The following is a 19,675-nucleotide window of genomic DNA, read 5'->3' as shown; positions in this document are numbered from 1 at the left end:
CTCAAAGGGTATCACTATCACTGGCAGTGGAACTAATGGACTCTGGAAGTGGGAAGAGGGAGTGGTTATTTGGCAGCTTGGGCATTTTTTGGTAACACCCAGGCCAATAAAACCTTAAAATCCTCTCCTGAGATTTCTCGACCCCTAGGTGTCCCCCCAGAACATGTGAATGGGCCATATCCAGTACCCTCCGTCTTTATGGCCCCGGCACTAACAGCTGATCCACTGTCTCACCGTCCCTTACTTTAGCCACCTGATATAGCAACTCCCCTTGAACTGCAAAGTGGGGGAACCTGGTATAGACCCTCAGCTCTTGGGCAACCCCAATACATACAGAAACCTGGTGAAATGCCCCTTTTAGGGTCAAGTGGTCAGGTCCCGAACTTAAGCAGTCCTAAAGTTCTCTCCGGACACATTTGACTCAGGGAGGTCGGCCTCCTCAGTCACTGTCCCGCCCTCATCGACGGCAAGGAAGCACAGTGGGAAATCATCCACTTTGTACTTCATCGGGGGTGCTTCTCCAGAGACCTGGCGTTTGCCCACGCTGCTGAGTCCGGTTCCCTTCCCTCACAAGTCCCAAAATAAAGAAAAATCATGGTCCAGTATGATGGGATGTATCAGGTCCTTAACCACCCCGACCTCGTGGGACTGGACACCAGAGTCTGTTCCCACTGACACTTGGCCACAGTATAGTCCTTGGCATCCTCATGAATGCACCAAACGCCCACAGTTTTGAAAGGGATGAACTGGTGGGGAAGGGTAACTCTGATTAAGGTTGCCAGACTCCCAGAGTCCAACAGTCCAAGCACCTTAACTCCAATAACGGACACGGCACACGCTTGCGGCCCGTCGCTGAGTCGACAGTCTACACTGCAAGCTGGATAGGATAAGCATACTAGGAGACCCTTGTGTCGAGGCTGCAGTCTATGGGCTCAGGGGGCATATGACACCTGGCAGCTATGTGACAAGGGTTTTGACACCGCCAACAGACTATATCTTTAACAACAGTCCTTGTGGACCTTCAGTAGGAGAGGGACACCCCCCAGTGGTGGATCTAGACCACGTCCATTGTGAACCCGCCCCCTTTTGGGTATCCCAGTAAAGAGAAGTAACTATATCGGGTTTCCCATGGGATATCTCAATCACCTGGTACGTCTCAACCAGGCCGATGAAGTCATCTGCTTTCTGGCGATCTCCCTGGGCAACCCAAGTCTGTAGTGCATGAACCTATCAATCACCACCCGCTCGACCATCTAGACCGGAGTGGAAGATTCTGGCTGCAACCACTTCTGAATGAGATGCAGTAGGTCAAACATCTGCCAGCGAGGGGTTTGTCGCTGACATACGTCCAATGGTGGACTCGTTGGGCTCTCACTGCTATGTTCACTCCCAGGCATGCCAAGATCTCTATCTTTAGCTTGGCATATTCCATGGCATCCTGCGGTGCCAAGTCGCAATATGCCTTTTGGGGTTCACTCGAAAAAAATATGGCGCCAGAACCTCTGCCCTCTATTCTGGTGGAAGTCTCTCCCGATTTGCCATTCTCTCAAAGACTGTTAGAAATGCTTCTATATCATCTCCAGGAGTCATCTTCTGTATGGTCCATCTTACCGCCATCCTGATGTGGGAGTCATCAGTGGGCTCTGGGGGTGGGGAGGTTTCCCTGCCCTGGATGGCGTCCCCAGAAGCCATATCTTCTGTTGCTGCTCCTGCTGGTGCTGCTGCTGTGCCTATTGCTGCAACTGGATCTGTTGCAGCAACAGTTTGGTCATCTCCTGGTGCTGCTGCAGCATGCTCTGCTGCATGCTCTGCTGGCTCCCCAAGTGCTGCTGGTGCATCTGTTGTTGGCTCTGCACCAGGTGCTTAATGAGCTCCTCCATGCTCCTGGACTTCTCTGGCTGGCTGCTAGACTTCTCTGGCGGGCAGGCGGCCTTCACCTAGGACATCCACTGGTCTCTATGGCAGGTACACATGTTCCTGGAATCTTGCATGCACTCTCACACCAACTGTGGTAAAGCGACTTCCACGGCTCTCCAGAGGCAGACACAGAACACATGGTTTGGATTAAACTTCCGGCTAGTTTATTCTGTAGCATAAACTCCAGTAGTGTCCCATAAAAATAAACAGACCCTCTTGGGGTTAACAGGAAAACAAAAGATAAGGTAAAACAGAGTCTGATATCAAACAAGGCTCGGCCCACTTTGGGTAGCATGATAACGTCCCAGCAAACACTAGTCCTCCGGTGTTGCTCTCTGGCTTCACCCAAAGACATCCTGGAAACTTCACTCTCCAGACCACTACTCAGAGAAAAAAAGACTGACTGAACATTTAAACCTAGCTCAGCAACACCCTGATGGTAGGTAGGGGAATGGCCTCCCACCCTCTGTAGCATCGGCGTCTCTGCCTCAATCCTGGCAGAGATGCAGTTCCCCTCATCACCGGGGTCCTGGTCTGGTGTCTTCCTGCTCCCTCGTCGCTGTGGCGCGCTCCGCGTGCAGCTTCCCGGGCACTGTACTTACGGCGCGCGCTCCCTCCCTCCTAAAGGGGCCGTGCGTGCCATCCTAAAAAGTCCCCGGCCAATGGCCAGAGGACTTCCCCTGTATAAGGCACCTCCTCCAAAATGGAGGTGCCTGTGCAAGGTTGTTGTTCCGTGTGCTAATAATTGATTCATCCCTCAGGTCCCGCTGCCTGTCAGTCCTGCCTGCCAGTCTGTCTAACAGTACAGCCCACCAGTCTGTCTACAGTCCAGCCTGCCAGTCTGTCTATAGTTCAGCCCGCCAGGCTGCCAGTCGCCTGCTGTGCCCGCCAGCCTGTCTACCTGGAGCACCTGCCAGTTACCGGCCATACCCACCAGCCTGCCTACCCGGAGCACCTGCCAGTTACCTGCCGTGTCCGCCAACCTGCCTACCCGGTGCACCTGCCAAGTAACCTGTCATGCCCGCCTGCTTGCCTACCCGGAGCGCCTGTCTGGCTATAAGCCGTACCTGCCTGCTTATCTGCCCGGACCACCCGCCAGCCTGCCTGCCAAGCTCATCCGCAGTACCATTCAGCTCTTGTCATCTGACCCGTGGGAATTGCCTGCTCTCACACAAGGTCGGTCCCAGAGTGGCACCTGATTCACCTGCCCGGCCCCTCCCTGGTTCACGGAGTTGACTAAGCCACCGTGTGACCTGGGTCAGGCCGAGTAGGCACTTAGTCACGCCCCTCCGGTCCCTCCTTGCTCCGAAGCACAGAGGTTCCACCACTCGGACCCGTAACAGTTTGCACAGGCCATGAAAATCGGTGGCCCCCAAGCTCCTTCGCTCTCTGACCTGTACCAGGAGGTCTCAAGTCAGAGATCCCAACAGGAAACTATCCTGTCCTATCTGTGGACTGTCAACTCCCGCCTGGACACGCTGTCCACCCCGTCTGTGTCCGTCTCTAGCCAAGCGTCTCTCGCTCCGGCAGCACCTCAACCCAGTGGCGCTGTGGCACCCGGCTTTGGACCTGGCTCTCTGCGCCTCCATGTTTTGATGGTGACCAGGGAGGCATTTGCATGGCTAAACCCTCTGTGGGAAAGAGGGGATTCCCTGGTGTCCGATCTTCTGGCTTTCCTTGCTTCCTTCCAAAAGGTCTTCGATGAGCCCGGACGAAAATCCTCTACTGCCTCCTCACTTCTCTGTCTCCACCAAGGGAGTCTCACTGTGGGCCAGTATGCCATATGTTTCCGAACCCTCGCATCTGAACTTGCCTGGAACAATGAGGCCCTGGTGTCCACCTTTTGGGAGGGTCTTTCCGGACAGATCAAGGATGAGCTAGCGGGTCGTGACAACCCTTCCACCCTGGACGACTTGGTGTCATTAGCTTCCCGGATTGACATCCGTTTTCTGGAGCGTACTAAGGAGGCAACCTGGGAGAGAAGATTTCTGTGTCTCGCTCCAACATTCCAAAGGCCAGCCTCGCAACCAGCAATTCCCCGGGTTTGTTCGCCTGAGCCTATGCAAATTGACCAAACCAAGATGGTCAAGTCTCGCCTGGAGACACGCCGAGCCGAGGGGAGTTGCTTCCACTGTGACAGTATAGAGCATCCGATCGGTTCCTGCCTAGTGATGCAAGGAAACTCCAGTGTCTAGGAACGCTCGGAGAGGTCATCCTAGGCAAGAGTAAATCCTCTCATTCCTTGACTCTGTCTGTTTCTATTTCCAGTGGTGAGAACCACTTCTTCGAGACTGACCATCTGGATTCCGGAGCAGCTGGGAATCTCATTCAACAGGCTGTTGTGGAGCGGTACCAGATTCCCACCGTACGTCTGGCTGAACCGTTGGCGGTTGCCTCCGTGGATGGAAGGCTTCTTCCGGAGACCATCTTGCTCATCACAGAGCCTGTAACCCTTCAGGTGGGAATGCTGCACTCGGCGAAGGTCTCCTTTCATATGCTGTCCGGTCTCTCTCACCCCCTCTTGCTTGGTCTACCCTGATTAAAAAGACATGAGCCCATCCTGAATTGGAGATCTGGTGAAGTGCTCTGTTGGGGAGAGGAATGCCATGAGTCCGGTTTGGTTCCGGTTCATCCTCCTCGACCCCCTTCTACTCCTGCTAATCTACCTGGTCTGCCGGCACCCTACTCGTCCTATGCGGACGTCTTTGACAAAAAGGAAGCGGAGACACTACCACCTCATAAGTCTTATGATAGCCCCATCGACCTGGTACCTGGTGTTTCTCCTCCCCGTGAGCTAATCTACCCCTTGTCGCTGGCTGAGATCCGGGCCATGCCTGAGTACATGGAAGAGAATCTTGCTGGGGTATTTATCAGGAAATCCACCTCTCCGACTGGAGCAGGATTCTTCTTCGTCAAAAAGAAAGACGGCTCTACATCCCCGTATTGATTACAGAGGCCTTAACCAGATTACCATCAAAAATAAGTACCCACTGCCTCTCATCTCGGAGCTGTTTGACCACCTTAAAGGTGTGAATATATTCACCAAGCTCGATCTTCGTGGGGCATACAATTTTGTCCGGATCCGCCAGGGAGACGAGTGGAAGACGGCATTCAACATTCGGGATGGTCACTATGAAAACCGCGTGATGCCCTTTGGTCTCTGTAATGCTCCAGCCATTTTCCAGGCGCCGGTTAACGACATCTTCCTTGATCTCCTGGATTCTTGCGTGGTGGTGTACTTGGACGATATCTTGGTTTTATCTCCGGATCTGCCCTCACACCGGAGGGATGTTCGTCAGGTTCTGCTAAGGCTCCAGAGGAATTGCCTATATGCTAAATTCGAGCAATGCCTCTTTGAGCAGATCTCCCTACCATTCCTAGGCTATATTATCTCCGATACTGGTCTGCGGATGGATCCATAGAAGGTGTCTGCCGTCTTAAAGTGGCCCTGACCGGAGGGGTTGAAGGCGATTCAGCGATTCCTGGGCTTCGCAAATTATTACCGCCTCTTCATTCCTCATTTCTCCTCCCGGACTGATCCCATCTCCGCGCTCACCCATAAAGGAGAAAATCCCAGGGAATGGACTTCCGAAGTGGAGAAGGCCTTCGTCTCCCTTAAACAGATCTTCTCTTCCGCTCCTGTGCTGCACCATCCGGATTGCAACAAGCAGCTCTTCCTGGAGGTTGATGCATCCTCCTCCGGAGCCGGAGCGGTGCTCACCCAGAAATTCTCGTCCGGGAGAATGGCAACCTGCGGCTTCTTCTCCAAGCTCTTGTCCTCGTCCGAGCGCAACTACTCCATAGGAAATCATGAGCTGCTGGCCATCAAATTAGCGCTGGAGGAATGGCGCTACTTGCTGGAGGGGGCTCTGCACCCGGTGGTCATCTACACTGACCACATAAACCTCGCTTATTTGCAGAATGCCCAAAGACTAAATCCGCGTCAGGCCAGGTGGTCTCTATTCTTTGCCCGATTCTGATTCACTCTGCATTACTGCCCCGGCGGACAAGAACATTAAAGCTGACGCTCTATCCCACTCATTCCTGTCTTAGGTTGGGACCATCCGGTCGCCTGGCCACGTTCCTCAATGGACTGTCATCTTCCTAAGCTTGTCATTGCCTCCTCTCTGTGGGTGCCCGCCAAAAGCATGGTGCCACTGGTTGGGGTAGTCAGCCCTGGAAGCCTCGGAGTCACAGCTGCTCTAATCCTGAGGAGTCATCCTATAGTGAGAATCTGTATTTTACACCATCTTTGGTATTATGCTGGGAATTTTCTTTATGTTATTGTCTGTTTGGTGGTTCAATAAAGTATTGTCACACTGTTTTACCTTCACACTCTGTTGTCTGAGTAGAATTATTCCCACAGGAAAATGAGTCCGCACCAGTGGGACGAAAGTACCCATTGGTGCTCCACAGACATTATTATAATAATGGCTATAAACACCCCTTCTTTTGATGACGGAGTTAAACAAAGAGTTTAAAAGTGTGGATAGTGGACGATTTATTCAATGTAATAATGACAGATGTTTATCATGTTATAAAGGGAGAAAACAGGAATCATTATCAGCAGTATGAGAAACACACTAATGATCAATATAATGTCATGTCTCCAAAAAATTCACATTTATGGTGACTGAAGAGGTGAATAAAAAAATTTGCACAAAAAGAAATAAAGGTTGCCCAAATACACAGCATAGATGTAAATATTGTGGTAAAGCGACTTCCACGGCTCTCCATAGGCAGACACAGGACACACGGTTCGGGTGAAACTTCCTGCTTGTTTATTCTGTTGCATAAATTCCAGCAGTGTCAAAATAAGCAGACCCTCTCGGGGTTAGCGGGAAAACAAAAGATAAGGTATAAAAGAGTCCGATATCAAGCAAGACTCAGCCCGCTTCGGGTAGCACAATAAAGTCACAGCAAACTCCAATCCTCAGGTGTTGCTCTCTGGCTTCACCCAAACACAGCCTGGAGGCTTCATTTTCCAGGCCACAAACTACTCAGAGAAAAAAAAACAGACTGAACATTTAAACCTTGCTGAGCTACACCTTGAGGGGAGGTAGGGGAATGACCTCCCACCCTCTTTGCCATTCCCATAAAACCATATCCTTTAAGAGAGTTAACCCCCAGCATATAACACGCTGGCAGAAATGTATTAGGTTTTAGTTCACACAGGAGAGCAACCTGAGTGACACATACCTCCCTTCGTATATTATATCAGAGATGCTGTCACATTTTCCCCCTTTACCGAAAGCCGGGGGTTTGGGCACTTTCCAATACCAGGTAGGGAATCCTAGAGAGGGCATTCGCGTTCCTGTATAACTTCCCGGGCATATGCTTCACGTGAATATTAAAGTCCTGAAGACCAAGTAACCATCTGGTTACCCTGGCATTTTTAAACCTCTTTTCTATTAATCATCTAAAAGGAGCATGGTCTGACACCAACTTAAACTTCCCGCCTAGTAGGTAATATCTTAGAGTATCTACGTCCCACTTTATGGCTAAACACTCTTTTTCCACTATTGCATAGTTCTTCTCGAAGGACGAAAGTTTACAGCTCAGGGAGAGAATGGGATCTTCTTCCTCATTTATCTTTTGAGAGAGTATGGCTCCTAGACCAACCTCTGAAGGGTCTGTCTGGACCACAAACTCTTTCTTAAAGTCTGGAGCGACAAGGACTGGCTGCTTACACAGTGCTAGCTTTAACTGTTGGAACGCTGTCTCTGGTTCCTCCGTTCATTTTACCATCATCTATCTGGTGCCTTTTAGGAGATCTGTCAGCGGCGGGGCCATCATGGCAAAATTCGGGATAACCCGCCGGCAATATCCCACCAATGCTCTTACTTGCTTCTTGGAGAGCGTTTGCGGCCCGGTCTGGATTGCCTCCACTTTATTAACTTGCGACTTTATTTCTCCTCTCCCGACGACATAGCCCAAGTACTTGGTTTCCTCTTTCACAATGGTACATTTTCTCGGATTTATAGTAAATCCCGCCTTTCTCAGTGCATTCAGAATAGCATGCAGTTTAGGTAGATGACTAGATTAGTCTGGGCTAAAAACTACAAGGTTTAACATCTTATGTGGAGCTAAGATCCGATCCATAGCCCTCTGGAAGGTGGCTGGGGCCCCCTGTAGTCCGACCGGCACCTGAGTGTATTGAAAGCACCCATCAGGTGTCGATAAAGCTGTCTTCTCTGTCCGTCTGGTACATGGGGATCTACCAGGAGCCCTTCGTCTGGTCAGAGTGGTGATGTACCTTGCCGATCCAAGCCTCTCGATAAGTTCATCAACGCGGGGCATCGGGTACATGTCACACTTGGACACCTCATTCAGCCGGCGATAATCATTACAAACCTTCAGTCTCCATTGGGTTTTGGCAGGAGGACGATTGGGTTTGACCACCAACTCTTTGACTCAACTCTCACCCGGAGGTCTAGCATCCTCTTCACCTCGTCGGAGATCACCTCCCGGGGTGCTTCCAGAATCCGATATGGCTTCAGATTCACTCTTACATGTGGGCCGGCGTGGCCTTGAGTCATGGGGACTCGGTCTTGTAGCATGGGTTCTGTGATGCACCAGGCAGCCCGCCCTGCTGGTGCATTGTCGCTGCGGCGGAGGTTTTCGTGCGGCGGAGGTGTGGTCCATGCTCCTTTTTTTGCAGTGCATAGTCTTTCCCCTTTCTTGGACCAGCACTCCTCCCATTTGGCACAGGTGATTTTAATTAGCAGGAGACTGCAAAGAGGTTCTATCCTATTTTTGCTCTCATTTGAGAGCTTGAGGAAGGTGAGTCACAATGCTCCTTTCTTGTGGTGGTGGTGCAGTGTGTCGGCCATTGTTGCTGTGGTTTTGTGCTTGTGGGGCAGCGTGGCCTGGAGTCATGGGGACTCGGTCTTGCAGCATGGGTGCTGTGAGGCACCAGGCCGCCCGCCCTGCTGGTGCATTGTCGCTGCGGCGGTGGTTGGCGCACGGCTCCGCTCCAGTTCAGGTAGGAAATGTTAGGACCCACTACGAGGTTTGCCGTGACGTGGCAGTGGGCTTCATACAGTCTGATCAGAATGTTAAACTAAGAACCTCATGTTCAGTTATATATATTTTTGCCGAGAGGCATTAGATCAAATGTATGATTTTTGGAGGTGCGGTCCCTGCTCCTTTTTTTGCAGTGCATATCACTCTTACATGTGGCTCTGTCAGCACGTCATGCTCTGCCACCTGAGTATGCCCCGGCAACTCTGAGAACAACTCCCGATTTTGCTGTAGTAGTTCTCGACACTGTTGATTCTGGGCCAGCAATAGAGTTTCTGTTATAGTGACTTATTCCAATTTGCCTTCAGAAGCTGCTCCCAGGCAAGGATTTTCCACAGGTTCCTGGTCCCACCATAGCTTGATCAAATTCACATGGTATACTTGGTGCATTTTTTTTCGGTCAGGCTTATGGACTCTCGACTGTAGGGATTAGCCGCAAAACACGGTCCCCGGGCTGAAGCTGCCTAAATCTCGCCAATCGATTATAGATCCTTGCCTGGGCTTCCTGCGCCTGGAGGAGACTTCACGATCGGCATCCCTTTCTTAATTATTTCCTGCATCTGGGCAACACGTTCAACGATGCTCCGGAGTGGCGTAACCTCAGCTTCCCAGGTTTCCTTAGCGATATCCAGGAGCCCTCGCGGATGTCGTCCATGCAGGTTTCCAAACTGAGAACAACCGCTAGAGGCTTATGGAATCTCCCTTACCGAATAGAGAAGGAAGGACAGTGGGTAGTCCTACTCACGGCCATCCTGCTCTATGGCTTTCTTGAACATGGCTTTCAGGGTTTTGATAAAGCACTCTACTCAGCCGTCTGTCTGCAGATGGTAAGCGGAGCTACGCAGTTGGGTAATCTTGAGAACCTTGTAAAGCTCCTTCATTAACTTGCTCATGAATGTGGTCACTTGCTCCATTAGGATTTCCTTCGGCAGACTGGTCCTGACAAATATATGGACAAGCTCCCTTGCTATGCACTTACTTGATGAACTTCTTAGCGGTACCACTTCTGGATACCGGGTCGCACAGTCCATGATCAACAGAATGTATTGGTGGCCTTGTGCTGACTTGAATAAGGGCCCTACTAGGTCCATAGCAATCCTCTCAAAGGGTATCTCTATCACTGGCAGTGGATCTAATGAACTATGGAAGTGGGAAGAGGGAGCAGTTATTTGGCAGGTTGGGCAGGACCCACAATAGTTGAGAATTTTTCGGTAACACCCAGGGCAATAACACCTTAAAATCCTCTCCTGAGTTTTCTCGAACCCTAGGTGTCCCCCCAGAACATGTGAATGGGCCATGTCCAGTACCCTCAGTCTGTATGGCCCCGGCACTAACAGCTGTTCCACCGATTCACTGCCCCTTAGTTTAGCCACGTGGAGGAACCTGGTATCGGCCCTCGGCTCTTGGGCAACCCTATTACATACAGTAACCTGGTCAAATGACCCTTTTAAGGTCAGGTGGTCAGGTCCCGAACTTGAGCAGTCCCAAAGTTCTCTCCGGACACATTTAACTCTGGAAGGTCGGCCTCCTCAGTCACCGTCTCGCCCTCATCGACGGCAAGGACGCACAGTGGGAAATCATCCACTTGATATTTCATCGGGGGTTCTTCTCCAAGGACCAGGCATTTATCCACGCTGCAGAGTCCGGTTCCCTTCCCCCACAAGTTTCAAAATAAAGAAAAATCAAGGCCCAGTATGATGGGATGTAACAGGTCCTGAACCACACCGACCTTGTGGGACTGGACACCAGACTCTGTTCCCAGTGTCACTGTGGCAACAGTAAAGTCCTGGGCATCCTCATGGATACACTGAACACCCAGAGTTTTGGAAGGGTTCAATTGGTGGGGAAGGGTAGCTCTGATTAAGGTTGCCAGACTCCCAGAGTAGAACAGCCCAAGCACATGCAGGCTGGATAAGAATAATAGGAGACCCTTCGGTCGAGGCTGCAGTCCATGGGCTCAGGGGACATATGACACCTGGTGGCAACAAGTCCAGGGTTTTGACACCGCCAACAGACTATCTCTTTAACAACAGTCCTTGTGGCACCTTCAATGGGAGTGACACCCCCCCCAGTGATGGATCTAGACCACTTCCGTTGTGAACCAGCCCCCTTTTGGTTATCCCAGTTAAGAGAAGTGACTATATCCGGTTTCCCGAGGGAATTCTCAACCACCTGGTATCCAGACACAGACACAGAACACACGGTTCGGGTTAAAATTCCAGCTGGTTTATTCTGTAGCATAAACTCCAGTAGTGTCCCATAAAAATTAACAGACCCTCTCGGGGTTAACAGGAAAACAAAAAATAAGGTATAATCGAGTCCGATTGCCATTTACCTGTCTTAAAGACATGTCTAAACCTACAAAAAAAGGAGAATGGCGATTTCCAAAATCAATTTACTGTGGACGTTTACAATGTTTAGGCGCATCAGGGGCTCGCCAAACGCCACAAGGCATCAACCAATGATTTCAGCCAATTTTGAGTTCCAAACGTCAAATACCTCTCCTTCCCTTCCGAGCCCTGGCGTGCAACCAAACAGTACTTTTTTTCCCATATGGGGTATCAGTGTACTCAGGAAAAATTGTACAAAAATTTTTATGATGTAATTTAACATGTTTCACTTATAAAATAAAACAATTTCGGTCTAAAACCACATTTTTGTCGGAAAAGTTTGACTTTTTTAGTGTCACGAATCAACGTTATAAAATTCTGTGAAGTAGAAAGTTTTCAAAGTGTTCACCACACATCTTGATAAATTCCTTAAGGGGTGTAGTTTCAAAATTGGGAGGAAATTCCTCTGTTTAGGCACATCAGGGGCTCTCCAAATGTGATATTGCATTCGCTAATGATTCCAGATAATTTTGAATTCCAAAAGTCAAATGGTGCTCCTTCCCTTTCGAGGTCTTCCGTGAGACCAAACAGTACCTTTCCATCATATGTGAGGTATCGGCGTACTCAGGAGAAATTGCACAACATATTTTTTGATGCATATTCTCCTTTTACCTTTGTGAAAATGCAAAATTTGGGGCTAAAACAAAAATTTTGTTGTAAAAATATGACTCCTTGCTCTTGGCAAAAAGCAGCATTGCGTTGATACATAAGAGCATTGCCAAACTCTAACCACTGGCATACAACTTTTGCATCCCTTGTATGACCAGTAATTATCACACCTAGTTCCTCATGATTCATTAAAGAGGATTTCTACAGAACCACTACCATTTAACAGCCTCAAAACCATGTCCAAAGAAAAAGATAGTCAGTGACTTCCAAAAACAATCTACCATACATTATCTCAAGGGTATATTCCCAACTAACACATTTATTAATTGGATATTCTATTATTATGTCACAGATTCAGGTTCCACCCCTGGGACCCTAATCTATCTGGATAATTAATCATATATCTTTTGATAATTAAATTAGATACAATATTTACATTTCTAAAATAAAATTATAATGAGAAGCGTTGAAAGTTAAAATGTTCTTTGTTAGATCATTGCTACTGTTGAAAAACCATCAGGATTCCTTTATTGGGGTGTTAATAACCTGACAAAGGAATTCTACTCCCACATAAAACCACTTACTATTTAGGAAATAATAAGGAAAGAACCAAAGTACCTCATTAAGATTTTCTTATCAAAAGCTATTTATTGTTTGAGGCTCCCTTAGAGTTAGAAAGTATGAAAATATGCTCAACTTGAACATCTATGCAAACAACATGATAGGATAACAGATTCCTACATAGGATTTAATCCAATCAAATATACCTGAGCAGACGACGCCAGCATCTTCATTGTGTCCACAGTTATGTACTGTAAATGGTTGGTGTGGACAGTCCCATACGTGTTGTTCATTGCCGGTACATTGCACATCATCCAATACAATTAATCCTTGTCCTTGGCCAAATGCAGCACTGCCATTAAATGCAAGAGCTTGGCCACAGTTTAACTGCCGGCATACAACTTGTGCAGCATTAAGATCCCAATAATCATCGCACACAGTTCCCCATGCTCCGTTACAGAGGATTTCAACACGACTGCGGTCTGGAATCGGGATGCCAGCAGTCTGGACTCTGCCATCCTTCCACCCATATATCGGATTATAATGAGGGCAATTTGGGCTACCGCCCGGGACTCATGGCTCCGGGGGCCCCAAGGCGCTGGGAGGCCCCAAGAATTGCCCCCATTATAATCTGCAATCTCATGTGTGTTATCATTGGAGTGGGCCGGGGCCGCAGGCTGTGATGCTGAGGCCGCCCTGTCGCATGAGGTCACGCAGAGCAGGACCCAGCATAGACACCGAGGGCGCGTCTGTTCAAAAGCTGTGACTCACGCGCTGACTGGTCTGCCGAAGAGGAGCCGCTCCACCTCCCTCGCTCCCATGCCTGAGCTGAGTAGCTGAGCAAGCCGGCCTGTCCTGATCTTCTATATAGGCTGGCAGTGCTGCAGTTAGCTCCACCCCATGAGCGCCCTGATTGGTCCACACTGGACCCTGCGTCCTAGTGAGCTGCTGCAGCAGAGATTGTGCCTAGACTGTGCCTAGCCCAGACTAAACATCATCAGGCTCATATGTAAGTGCTGCTGGAGCCAATTTGTTTTTTTTATTTTTTTTATGAATTGCAACATATAATGTTACTGTGCGAGTGGTGTGGATGTGAGGGGAAAAGGGGGAGCTGATTTGGGGTAGTGGGGTGGGGGGCACTAGGGGTCTTGTGTACTGAGATTATGTGCAATCTCATGTCATAACTGCTGTCTGGGGAGGGTGGAGATAGGGAGGTAGGGGCATATTATATTTACAGTATAGAATTTATAATAAGCCCCTTCCTGATAGTATAACATGCCCCCATACAGTAACTATGGCATGAGCTGCACTGTGCCTAAAGGGGTTGTCCGGTCTAAATCTACAAGTCTGCCGTGACTCTATGTGGCTACAGACATGTGACTCCTTACATTGCACACACTGTGAGGATTCACCATTGCCCGTATCGGCGAGTATGCGATTTACATGCACTTGGCCACATTCCAACTGCGTGGCCTCATTCAATACAAGTGTATGGAGGGAGACAGGAAACACTGTAGGTGGAATGTGGCCAGGTGTTTGCATATCATATACTTGAGGTCACATGACGACCCCCTGCCCGCACTCGAGAGTCCTGACAGTGCGCTGTGCGTGCAATGTGAGGATTCACAAGTCTGCGGTCATATAGTCACTGTAGACTTGTATCTGAAGACCAGACAATCCCTCTAATTGTTTCATAATGAGCAGCTTATTATTTGTATAAAGGTATTAAAGGGGTTGTGTGGGCTTGGGATTAAAGTCTGCAGTCATTCTATGTGACTGCAGACTGGTAAATCATGACAGGGTGCGATGCAACTGCTGTCATGAGTCCCCAGCAGCACTTATGTGATCGGGCGGTCATGTGACCACACGTTTGCTATTCGCACATGTTGACTAGATACGTTTGGCTTCTCTCAATAGAAGAGAATTGAGAAAAGCCGAAAGAGCAGTCAACACATGCAAATAGCAAACGTGGTCACATGACCGGCCGATCACATAAGTGATGCTGGGGACTCATGAGCCATTATTACTATACATGTACATTGTAACTGCGCTCCTGCACTGACTAAAAACTGTCTTTAAGAGCTCTTTCACACGTCAGTATCTCCAGTATGTGTGGGGACAGATTCCACACGTACTGGAGACACTGACACACGGAGACCCATTCAAATGAATGGGTCTGTGCACATGTCAGTGTGTTTCCACAGATCGTGTGTCCGTGTGCAAAACACGCTGACATGTTCGTTCTTTGCACACCACACGGGCCACAAATCATCCCACACTGATGACATCCGTGTGTCATCCATGTCCCAAGCGCCGGGAGCTGAACACTGCCGTCATCATGGTTCCCTGCTGGCGCTGCGATCAGAATGAGCAGGGGATAATGTTGACAGTTGTATCTAGCCCCTGCTATGTCCAGCAAGTGTAAAAGTAAGAATAAAATAAAAAAAATCCTTATACTCACCTATCTGAAGTTGGAAAAATTCAGTGTCCAACGCTGCAATCCATCTGACAGGCAGGCGACCGCACACACCAAGGAGCAGAGCAGAATGACTCGCTGCAGCGAGCGGGACTCTGACCTGCCCTGAGCTCACTGAGTGACAGCACAGGTCTGGAGTCCGCTCGCTGCAGCAAGTCATTCTGCTCAGCTCCTCGTCGTATACGGTCACCTGTCGGTCAGATGGATTACAGCGTGAGACAGGTGAGTATAAGGATATTTTTATTTTATTCTTATTTTAACACTTGCTGGACACAGCGGTGGCACAATACAACTCTCAACATTGTCCTCTGCTTGTGCTGATTGCAGCGCAAGTAGGGGACAATGATGAGTGATGCCTCCAGCACCCGATGGTTGGGAACAGCACTAATTGTACCACTAATTCCCAGGCATCAGTACGTGTGATCCTGATGCGGCATATGGGCAGCACACGGTTGCCACATGTATTCCACACCGGTACACAGTGACTCGGATATCTCCAGTACTGTTTTTTCCAATACCGGTAATATCCGGACATGTGAAAGAGCCCTAATGCTGAGCAGCTGTCAGTGTCAGGGCGCAGTTACAACCAGGATCTGTCTCTCGCAGTCCTGGGTGGAACTGAGCTCCGCCAGCTGCTGTTACCTCCTTAAAGGGGTTTTCCACTACTCAAACAACCCCATTTTAGGCCTATTTCAGACGTCAGTGTGTCCAGTACGTGTGGTGACAGTTTCCACATGTACCATAGACACTGACACACGCAGACCAATTCAAATGTATGAGTCTGCGCACATATCAGTGTGTTTCCACAGACCATGTGATCCACACGCTGACATGTTTGTTTTTGGCCGGCAGCACAGATCACATGGACCCATTCAAGTCAATGATGACATCGGTGTGACACGGACCAGTGCTTGGGAATCAGCAGTACAGTTACCGCTGTTCCTAAGCGCCAGGTGCTGAAAACTGCCCTCATCAAGGTTCCATGCCGGTGCTACGATCAGCACCAGCAGCGACAATGATGAGAGCAGTATTGTCTGCTCCAGCACTGTCCATCTGTAAAAATAAGAATAAAATAAAAAATCCATTTACTCACCTTTCCTAAGTGTCCCTCACTGTAATCCATGCAACCGCTCAGCAGACGAGCTGCAGCGAGTGCTCCCGGAGCTGCACTCAGTGAGAGCAAGTGGTGTCAGGTCAGATTTGTAGAGTTATTTGCACTGCTACATGACCGGCCATTTATGATCTGAAGGGTTTGACAAGGACTCATATGTTTCTTCTTGAATTTTGTTAAGTTTTTTTTCTGGTCAGATTGTTGAAAAACACTGATGAGATATATATATATATCTACAGTACAGACCAAAAGTTTAGGCACACCTTCTCATTTAAAGATTTTTCTGTACATTCACACTGAAGGCATCAAAACTATGAATTGACACATGTGGAATTATATACTTAACAAAAAAGTGTGAAACAACTGAAAATATGTATTTTATTCTAGGTTCTTCAAAGTAGCCACCTTTTGCTTTGATGACTGTCAGGTTTAATAAGTGGGATTTCTTGCCTTATAAACGGGGTTGGGACCATCAGTTATATTGTGCAGAAGTCTGGTGGATACACAGCTGATAGTCCTACTGAATAGACTGTTAGAATTTGTATTATGGCAAGAAAAATGCAGCTAAGTAAAGAAAAACAAGTGGCCATCATTACTTTAAGAAATGAAGGTCAGTCAGTCTGAAAAATTGGGCAAACTTTGAAAGTGTCCCAAAGTGCAATTGCAAAAACCATCAAGCGCTACAAAGAAACTGGCTCACGTGAGGACCACCCCAGGAAAAGAAGACCAAGAGTCACCTCTGCTTCTGAGGATAAGTTTATCCAAGTCACCAGCCTCAGAAATTGCAGGTTAACAGCAGCTCAGATTAGAGACCAGGTCAATGCCACACAGAGTTCTAGCAGCAGACACATCTCTTCAACCACTTTTAAGAGGAGACTTTGTGCAACAGGGATTCATGGTAACATAGCTGCTGGGAAACCACTGCTAAGGACAGGCAACAAGCAGAAGAGACTTGTTTGGGCTAAAGAACACAAGGAATGGACATTAGACCAGTGGAAATCTGTGCTTTGGTCTGATGAGTCCAAATTTGAGATCTTTGGTTCCAACCACCGTGTCTTTGTGCAACACAGAAAAGGTGAACGGATGGACTCTACATGCCTGGTTCCCACCGTGAAGCATGGAGGAGGAGGTGTGATGGTGTGGGGGTGGTTTGCTGGTGACACTGTTGGGGATTTATTCAAAATTGAAGGAATACTGAACCAGCATGACTACCACAGCATCTTGCAGCGGCATGTTATTCCATCCGGTTTGCGTTTAGTTGGACCATCATTTATTTTTCAACAGGACAATGACCCCAAACACACCTCCAGGCTGTGAAAGGACTATTTGGCCAAGAAGGAGAGTGATGGGGTGCTACGCCAGATGACCTGGCCTCCATAGTCACTAGACCTGAACCCAATCGAGATGGTTTGGGGTGATCTGGACCGCAGAGTGAAGGCAAAAGGGCCAACAAGTGCTAAGCATCTCTGGGAACTCCTTCAAGATTGTTGGAAGACCATTTCCGGTGACTACCTCTTGAAGCTCATCAAGAGAATGCCAAGAGTGTGCAAAGCAGTCATCAAAGCAAAAGGTGGCTACATAGAAGAACCTAGAATATAAGACATATTTTCAGTTGTTTCAAACTTTTTTGTTAAGTACATAATTGCACATGTTTTAATTCATAGTTTTGATGCCTTCAGTGTGAATGTACAATTTTCATAGTCATGAAAATACAGAAAAATCTTTAAATGAGAAGGTGTATCTAAACTTTTGGTTTGTACTGTATATACAATGTTCATTACTAGTGTTGAGCGAGCATGCTTGACACTGCTCGGTACTCGCCCGAGCATCTAACTTTTCGGGATGTTTGGCGAGCACCGAGCATTTCAGGGTTACTCGGGTGGGAGCTCGGGTCTCCGCCCTGCACGTTTGGCGCTCTTTACAGAGCCAATGAACATGCAGGGATTGCCAGCCAGTCACTGTAATGCCGCAGCCATGTTGTTTGTGGGCATTACAGTGATTGGCTGGCCGCACAGCGTCACCTCGAGTATTTAAAACCAGGCGCCGCCATCTTGGACACAGTCGCTCCGGATTAGCCAGTGTAGGGTCAGTGCTGCTGAGATAGGGAGAGATTTATACTGCAAAATAGTTAGTGTAGGGTCTCTAAAGCCTGCCAAATCAAATGAACAGTCCTTCTCAGGACTAATATCCATCCCAGATATCAGGCAGGCAGGCAGGCTGTATAGGAGACGCAGTGGTTATACCAACAAACGCTGCATTACAGTCCTGTGTGCTCCTGCTGGTCAAATTGCTGGACTTATTCCCCGGTCTCAGGGGCCAGGAAAAATCCTTTTTTTCATTCAAATCCTGTATTATGTTTTTTTCCTCAGTCAGACTGTACAAATACGCATCTTATTAACCTTTTGGTATTCCCCCCCCCCCCACAAAAAAAAATTGAGTGTGTCTGTGACTGTTCAGACACCAATATATCTGTTTAAAAGATACTGGTGTAGGCCAGATAACTAGAACTGTGGTTTTGCAGTTCCACGTTTCATATCTCTGTATTATCCTGCTTTTGGCATATTTTCCGTAAAAAAACACAGTAATAGTGTCTCCCTGACTGTTAAGACACAAATATATCGGTTTAAAAGAGTCTGGTGTAGGCCAGATAACTAGAACTGTGGTTTTGCAGTTCCACGGTTCAAATCTCTGTATTATCCTGCTTTTGGCATTTTTTGCGTAAAAAAAACTGTAATAGTGTCTCCCTGACTGTTCAGACACAAATATATCTGTTTAAAAGAGTCTGGTGTAGGCCAGATAAATAGAACTGTGGTTTTGCAGTTCCACAGTTCAAATCTCAGTATTATCCTGCTTTTGGCATTTTTTTCCGTTAAAAAAAACAGTAATAGTGTCTCCCTGACTGTTCAGACACAAATATATCTGTTTAACCCCTTAATAACATCTGACGTACTAATACGCGTCTGTGCCCTGGGACTTAAGAGCCAGACCCGTATTAGTACGTCATCGCGATCGCGCGCGCACACAGGCTGTGCGGGCGCGATCGCCGCCGGGTGTCAGCTGATTGTCACAGCTGACACCCGGTACTATGTGCAGGGAGCGGTCCTGCACCGTTCCCAGCACATTAACCCCCGCGATGCTGCGATCGAAGTCGATCGCGGCATTGCGGGGGCAAGGGGAGGTGATCGGCGATACTCACCTCCTCTTCCGGCTTCCAGCGCAGTCTGCAAAGGCTTCCCGGGTGTTGCCATGACGACCCGATGTCGTCATGACAACATCCGGGTCAGCAGAGAGCAGGAAGATTGCTTGGACATGCGCAGTGCATCTCCAAGCAATCTTCACACTGTGCACTTCTGACAGCCTTCATGGCATAGGGATGGTGCTCCATTCCTGTGCCATGCAGGCGATCAGAAAAAAAAAAGTGAAAGTCCCAGAGTGGGACAAAGTAATAAAGTGTATAAACTGTGTGAAAGTGGAAAAAAAAAAAAAAAGTGCAAAAATATTATAAAAAAATAAAAAAATAATACACCAAAAATAAAAATATAATGTACCCATCAATAAATATTATTATAAAAAAAATTAAAAAAAAAC

The 19,675-nt window shown here is 48.2% G+C and overlaps 1 protein-coding gene across 1 annotated transcript in view; it reads right to left on the bottom strand.

Moving 5' to 3' along the window:
* Positions 1-9,777: 9,777 nt before the first annotated feature.
* The window catches only part of LOC141271605 (scavenger receptor cysteine-rich domain-containing protein DMBT1-like), a 44,106-nt gene continuing 34,208 nt past the window's right edge, over positions 9,778-19,675 (bottom strand). Inside the window, exons 7-9 of the mRNA XM_073681648.1 lie at positions 12,707-12,982; positions 11,276-11,298; positions 9,778-9,879 (exon numbers count right to left, since the gene is read on the bottom strand). Of these exons, the coding sequence (XP_073537749.1) occupies positions 9,778-9,879; positions 11,276-11,298; positions 12,707-12,982 (401 nt within the window). The remainder of the gene's footprint in view (positions 9,880-11,275; positions 11,299-12,706; positions 12,983-19,675) is intronic.

This window comes from Phyllobates terribilis, unplaced genomic scaffold (genome assembly GCF_046119375.1).
Source record: "Phyllobates terribilis strain yellow unplaced genomic scaffold, ASM4611937v1 Scaffold_5__5_contigs__length_657084704, whole genome shotgun sequence".
Classification (NCBI taxonomy): Eukaryota; Metazoa; Chordata; class Amphibia; order Anura; family Dendrobatidae; genus Phyllobates; species Phyllobates terribilis.
The sequence above is the reverse complement of the archived record's forward strand: the minus strand, read 5'-3'. Positions and strand labels throughout refer to the sequence as shown.